We start from the raw sequence: 7,485 nt of genomic DNA on the forward strand, positions 1-7,485 counted from the left end.
CTATGAAACCATGCATCAATGATTGTCATTTGGTAGTTTGTTTGGAAGTTGATTGTGTTCTTGTTGTCATAAATTGTGAGATGTCAAATGATAGATTTAAAGGTTGGGGTCGAGGCAAACACTAGAACCCTCAAATCCAATCCTTAAAGCAGCAGTTTAAGGGTTGGGTTTGAGGGTTCTAGTATTTGCCCCTGTTTTTCAATTCTTAAAAATGTCAAAAAGTGATACTTCTCAACCCTTAAAACTGCTTGAAGGATTTAAGAGTTTGATGGTTCTACTAGTAATGCTCTTATAATGCTTGAGTTGCTTTGTACTTTTCGAATCTTCACAGTAGGTCTGAGTTTTGCAAAGAAAATGTAAAGAGTAAGCAGGAAGGATATTATTTTAATACGAAACAATTACCGGCCAAGTGCCCTGTTCTTAAAGCAAAAGGTGACGTGATTTACCAGAAATTTGGCACGCGTTTTTCACCGTGGTCGACTAAACAGACAGCACGCGCGTGTGCGTGCGTGCGTGATCCGTGCGCGGACCAATCCGGCAGTCCGTAGCTCGCTCGAGGCGGACCAGATCGCGGCCGCTGGCCTCCGATCCGACGGCCCAGGTGCGCGCGAGCATGGCCGCCATGACGACGACACCACCATGGACGGACCGGGTCCTCTTACGTGGCTCCCCGCATGACACCCGCCGCCGCAGATGGGCCCAGCCGGCTCCCACCACGTGGCCCGAGCCGCCGTCGTCACGGCCAAGCCTCTCCATTTTTTTAGCATCAGACACAAGCGCTCATATACACGCGCATACACTCATACCTATAAACGCACACACGCACACCTTATCCTATGAGCATCTCTGAGAGACTGAGCCGGCGTATCATCTTGAAATTTACGAAGTCACCGTAGGCGTCTCGTCGTCGACGGGAACGTCTTCTCCCACTAAAAGCGCATCGCCGGAAATCCTTAAATAAATTCAGAAATAATGCGAGCACCAGGATTTGAACCCTGATGGGTTGGGGATACCACTGTCCACCTAACCAATTCAACCATAGGTTGATTCCATTTATTTATTGTTCGCCCATTGATTGATTTTTATTCGCCAGAAATAAATACCATTGGGTTGGTTTTTTTCGCGTTGCTTACGGAGGGGCGGAAAGAAAATAAGACTTGGAAGGAATCCCTGAGCCCATCAACTCGTCTCGCTCTCGCTCGCTCCCGGGCAACCAAAAACTCCACGCCCGGCGGCCGAGGCTTCCGCTCCAATCTCCGGCGAGGTTGCTCCCTCGCCATTGCCGCGCTCGTTTCCCAGGTGGGCGGCGGCCGCTCCGCTCCTCTCCTCTCCCCGCCCGCGCTCCCGGTAACCGTCGGCCGCCTTATTCCTCCCTTCTGATTCCGCTTCATGGTGTAGGGTTCTGCGGCGGCGGCACGAGACTCGCTCGAGGACGACCGACGCCGGGCGGCGGCCGGCCCCTCACTCGCTCGCTCGCTCGCTTGGTTCCGGCGGGCTTGCCCTCCCCGTCGACTAGGAGGGTAACGGATTCCTCTGCCGCTCCTCCTCCGTTTTCCGCGCTTATTTTGCTGCTGCTACTGCTACTTTAGTTCGGCAGATTCGTTTCGGTTCTGGCGAGTTCCTGCCAAGTGGCGGCAACGGTTGCGACGCATTCCCTTCACCACCTCGCGCAAGCCCCGGAGATTTCCTATTTTCCTCTTTTTTCTTCAGCGATATTAGCTAGCCTGCGCTCGGTTGGTTGGTTGGTGTGTTTTTTCACCGGTTGTTCTGCTCTGATTTTGTATTGTTCCGTTCCGTGTTAGCTTTATTTAGTCTTATTACTTACACCTGGGACATGGAGGATTGCGGGGTAGCCTTAGCCTAGCGTTGCGTTGCTGGTGCTGGCTGGCACGCGAACCGACCCCACAGTAGAGCGATCGAATCTGGCCTACCTGTTCAACTCTACCGGACAGCTCGGATTCGCCCACTTCCAGTTTGCAATGCAATGCAATGCTTGCTCATGCTGCTGCTGCTGCCCAATCATCGAATTTAATTTGATTATATAAACTATGACCTTGGAGTACTACTGATATGTGCTTTGATCTACTAAGGGAGGGGGCTAATTTGCGGGTAATCTTTGGTAATTTCAGTATGGTTTTTCTGAGACCACTGCTTGATCGACGGTTCTGTTGTCCTGTGGCACTTACACATCATGCAGCTTGTTTCGTTTGAAAACTGATGTAAAGGGGGAACTTGTTAAGCACGTTTGGAATGCGCATACACTCCTGGTGGGATGACAATGGAACTGGCAGTGATGCTGCTGTGCAATTTACAATTCAGCCTGCAGACTCAATGTGTTAACCACTATCTTCCTATTCCTATACCTGCAGGTGCCAAGGGCATCACGGATGGTGCTTCTGTGCATATTTAGATGACATATGATCTGTTTTCGGTGACTGACCCGGTAGAAAGCCATGAAGATCAGCGCACTCCTGACCTCTGCGGGCATCAATATTGGGCTTTGCGTGCTCTTTCTGTCGCTCTATTCTGTTCTGAGGAAGCAGCCAGCCAATGTCAGGGTCTACTTCGGCCGGAGGATTTCCGAGGAGCATAGTCGGCTCCGAGAGGCTTTTATTTTGGAGAGGTTTGTTCCATCAACTGGCTGGATCGTCAAGGCCCTGCGGTATACCGAGGAAGAGCTCTTGGCAGCTGCTGGGCTGGATGCTGTCGCTTTCAATAGAATGCTTGTCTTCAGGTACACCAAATTTCGTCTTTGATATCCATGTATCCCTCTGTGCCATTATTGTGTTGGTTAAAAGACAATGGTATCTGATTGATGAGCTTGTTAACATCCACGTGTGGTCTGAATCAGAAGGAGACAGAAACTTGTTGCTCTGGCAGCTGCATACAAAATAGAACTTCTTTTAATGCTGTTATTTAAATCGTAGAGGACAGACCCAGTGCATAGAAGCTCCCACACAAGGTGGGGTCTGGGGAGGGATTATAGGAACTTAGTCTTACCCCTGCGAAGTGCAATGCAGAGAGGCTGGTTCGAACCAAGGACCTTTTGGCACAAGTGGGGAGGACTTCACCACTGCGCCAGGCCTGGCCTCTATTATATAAAATCGCAGATCCCTCTTTTTTGTTTGCTATTTTCTGTCATACTGCTTTTCTATCAGTTTAACATCAGATTCGAGTTTTGCACACTGATACATTCGTTTCTGCAGCATACGTATCTTTTCACTGGCTGCCCTTCTGTGTGTGTTTGGAATACTTCCATTGCACTATTATGGAAAAAATATACTACATAGTCGGATTCCTTCAGAAGATTTGGATATCTTCACAATTGGGAATGTGGAAGTGCGATCAAGATGGTGAGCTGAGCAATTTATTTTAATTTTATCATAAGGTGTTTTTTAGGGTATCATAAGGTAGTTTTTTTAGGCTATCATAAGGTGTTTTTTTTCTAGGCTATCATATGGTGGTTTTATCAAGGCTGAAATTGTATATTTGTTTGTCGTATGCTGTGTTGATTATTGGTATTTATAGTGTTAATCGTTTTGCCTCTAACTGGACTTCATTTAGTTCCGTGCACGTCTCCACTCTTCAAAACATGAGAAAATAATATGTATATGGGAGCGCAATATACATACTTCTTTATTCAATTTATTTGCTGGTTGCATTGCAGGCTTTGGGTTCATTGTCTAGTTCTCTACATAATATCTGGAGTAGCTTGCATTCTCCTATATCTTGTAAGTATTTTTTTGAAGTACGGACTATTCTACATCGTCATATTGAGGAACACATGTAATGTTGTTTCCTTACCCAATCTTTCAGGAGTATAGGCACATTGCTAGACTGAGGCTCCTTCACCTTAAGCGTGCAACACCCAATCCAGGCCAATTTACTGTGCTTGTTCGCGGAATACCAAAGATAACAAAAGAATCGTGCAGTAGTGCTGTTGATGATTTCTTCACCAAGTATCATGGATCAAGTTACCTATTCCACCAAGTTGTTTATAAAGTTGGGAAAGTTCAGAAGATAATGGTAAGCAATTCTCATACAACGTTTCTATTTGTTTGGAGGGTGGGAGATGTGGGAGAACGTGACATAATTGCCAAGGTAGTATTTTTATGATTTAATGCTGTCAGTCTTAGACTTACTTTCCTCGTGGTTCGGTAACCGCTATGTCATGTAAGGGATAATTCATGTGCTGCACATTCATTATGATAATTTTTGTCTTCTCCATGAATTTGTGAAATGATCTCATATCATTTAAGTTACATTTATACATTTTATCTGCAAAGGTGTTTGTGATATTGCATATTCTTTTTCATATTCTCCCTGAGGTACTGAATTGATCTCAGATCGGTTGATTTGGATTTGTACCTTTTATCTGCATATTAGTATTTTGCCTTCTGCTTCTGGAGTAAAACTGTTTCGTATACTGCAGACTGGTGCCAAGAAGGCATGTAGAAAGTTGAAACATTTCACGGACACCACTGTAGATCAGAGCTACAAAGCAATTACATACCGGTGTTGTCTTTGTGGTGCCTCTTCAAATTCTTTCCACTTGTTGCCCACTGACGAAGTTGTACCGAGCAGAGGAAAAGCTGACCTGGACGATTCTAGCTTGAACATGGATAATGAGGTTTGCTTCACAATTTTGCAAACATTGATTCTTTTACTAAGTTTATCAACAAGTCGATATAGAATCAGTAACTGCAGTTCTGGAACTATTTACAGGAATGTGCGGCTGCTTTTGTATTTTTCAAAACTCGGTATGGAGCACTTGTTGCGTCAGACGTTCTTCAGACATCGAACCCTACGAAATGGGTTACTGATCCAGCTCCAGAACCAAATGATGTGTATTGGTCAAACATTTGGCTTCCCTATAAGCAGCTTTGGATTCGACGGATAGCGACGCTTCTTGGTTCTATTGTTTTTATGCTCTTATTTCTGGCACCAGTGACGTTTATAAATGGTCTATCTCAGCTTGATCAGTTGCAGAAGAGGCTTCCTTTCCTTAATGGGATATTGAAGCAGTAAGTACCTATGTTGCACTGGAGCTGACATCTATATTGAACTTCATCTTCCCTATCGACTAATATGTAGAGTCTGGTATGCATCAGATCTCATTTAGAGCTGAAATTTGAAACAGCAAGCAAAACCATTTATATCTAGACCGATTAACACATTTTAGTTTGAGTGTTTTGTGATAGTTAAGGTACTACTATTCAGCATAGACATATGGCTTGTCCTTCATTTGTAATTGGCTTCTATTGACTCCTCTTCCATGTGCAGGCCACACCACATGGTCCAACTAATAACTGGATACCTTCCGAGTGTCATACTGCAAATATTTCTGTACTCTGTTGCGCCAATAATGATGCTATTTTCAACACTAGAGGGGCCTGTATCTCACAGCGAAAGGAAGAGGAGTGCTTGCTGTAAAGTGCTGTACTTCTTGATTTGGAATGTATTCTTTGTTAATGTGGTATCTGGTACTGTCTTAAAACAATTGGATTTTTTTTCAAGCCCAAAGGACATTCCTGTCCAGCTCGCTAAGGTTATACCTGGGCAGGTTAGTTCCATCTTGTTGTTACGCAGTAGAAGATCATTCTTCTTTTTTCTTTTGAGAAAATGCAGAAAGATCATTTTGTTTATGGAAGGTCAATATATTCTGACTGCAATTCTGTAAATCCATTTTGATTTCAGGCTTCCTTCTTCATCACCTATGTTCTGACTTCAGGATGGGCCAGTTTATCATCTGAACTTATGCAACTCTTTGGTCTGATCTATAACTTCATAAGGAAGTATGTTCTGAGAATGAAAGAAGATACAGAGTTTGTCCCCTCGTTCCCCTATCACACTGAAGTACCAAAAGTATTGTTGTTTGGACTATTGGGATTCACATGCTCTGTACTGGCGCCCTTGATCTTACCTTTTCTGCTAGTCTACTTCTTCCTGGGTTATGTCGTATACCGCAATCAGGTGAGCGAGAAACTAGAGTTGGTGTTATAGTGTTATACTAATAAGTCCATAGCAGTTGTTATGTTGCATTCTGTTTTCTTAGAACAACTATGTTGCCATTATACATATAGGTGAACATTGTTTAGTAGCTTACACAGTGCTATCCGCAGATATAAATTAGGACAATTTAAGATGTTCTTGTCAACGATTAAATACTTGATACAAAGTATATTTGCTATTTTTGCTTGGTATGCTAATGATCTGCCATCTGTATATGTCCTCAGCTGCTCAATGTGTACCGCACGAGATATGACACCGGTGGTTTGTATTGGCCGATTATACACAACACAGTGATATTCTCTCTCGTGCTCACCCAGATCATCTGCCTCGGTGTATTTGGCCTGAAAGTATCACCAGTAGCTGCAGGCTTCACCATACCTCTCATCATCTTCACTCTTCTGTTCAATCAGTATTGCAGAACCCGGCTTCTTCCACTGTTCAGCACTTTCCCAGCACAGGTTTGCATTGCTTCCATAATTCTCCAAGCTAGGAAATAACATACTGATGAACATGAACCTAGTTTTTAGTGCAAACTCGGAAATAACTCAGGGGCAGAACTTTATTGCCATTTCCTGACCGGTGATTATTATCCCTGTTTTGTTGACCGCTGTGTTCCGCAAGTGCAGAATTTAATCGACATGGACAGGGAGGACGAGCTGTCAGGAAGAATGGAACATATTCACCAACGGCTCCATACCGCATATTGCCAGTTCCCTGATTCCGAAGATATACAACTGGAGGAGATTCGGACCGTCGGGAATGATGAGGACGTCGGAGGTTGTAGCTCAGGCGGGTCCAACGGCAAAGGTAGCCCGGGTGAGTTCAACGGCAAAGGTAGCTCGGATGAGTCCAACGGCAAAGGTAGCCCGGGGGAGTTCAATGGCAAAGGTGGCTCGGACGAGTCCAACGGCAAAGAGACCCTCCAGGAACAGCAGCAGCCCAGAAGGGATCTGTCTCACCCAACACTCAAAGGGCTCCCCGTTAGCCGTCTGCAGAATGCCGTGAGATGCGTCACTTTCCTCATTAGGCTGCAGAAAAGAGGCTTGTCATGATACAGCCAGCGTTGGACAACTAACTACTGACGAACCCTTTCATCATGTGGCCGCTCATGTAAATGTACAGCGATATATAGGCCGTACAAGTTTTTTTTTTTTGGAAAAAGAGGGGGTTTATAGATCATACATACAAGTACACAAGATACATTAGAGAATAGGTTAAGAAAAATAGTAATCCAAGTAAAGCATCATCATGGTTAACTGGGGCAGCGTCCGGAAGTTTCGACAGACATGAAAGTGATCGGTGTCGTGAGGTATCATGATCATCATTACCTGTAAAGTCTTCTTACCTGTAGACATCCAAGGCTGTGGTTTTCATGCTTGTCTGGTTAGTTCTGTCCTGGGCATCTCCGTTTGATGATGAACTTGACCTGTTTTTGTCGAGAGGCATGGGCAATCATTTTTGTATTTGGTGGCA

At 44.7% G+C, this 7,485-nt stretch overlaps 1 protein-coding gene across 1 annotated transcript; it reads left to right on the forward strand.

The window, feature by feature from the left end:
• Window positions 1-1,146: 1,146 nt before the first annotated feature.
• On the forward strand, window positions 1,147-7,485 carry LOC119298791 (CSC1-like protein RXW8). The gene is made up of 12 exons (XM_037576086.1): window positions 1,147-1,299; window positions 1,399-1,520; window positions 2,370-2,734; window positions 3,207-3,353; window positions 3,668-3,731; window positions 3,817-4,026; window positions 4,433-4,630; window positions 4,726-5,024; window positions 5,284-5,563; window positions 5,698-5,973; window positions 6,237-6,470; window positions 6,639-7,485. Exons 3-12 carry the CDS (start codon window positions 2,454-2,456, stop codon window positions 7,062-7,064), a joined length of 2,415 nt encoding a protein of 804 aa, XP_037431983.1. The 5' UTR covers window positions 1,147-1,299; window positions 1,399-1,520; window positions 2,370-2,453; the 3' UTR covers window positions 7,065-7,485.

This window comes from Triticum dicoccoides, chromosome 5A (genome assembly GCF_002162155.2).
Source record: "Triticum dicoccoides isolate Atlit2015 ecotype Zavitan chromosome 5A, WEW_v2.0, whole genome shotgun sequence".
Lineage (NCBI taxonomy): Eukaryota > Viridiplantae > Streptophyta > Magnoliopsida > Poales > Poaceae > Triticum > Triticum dicoccoides.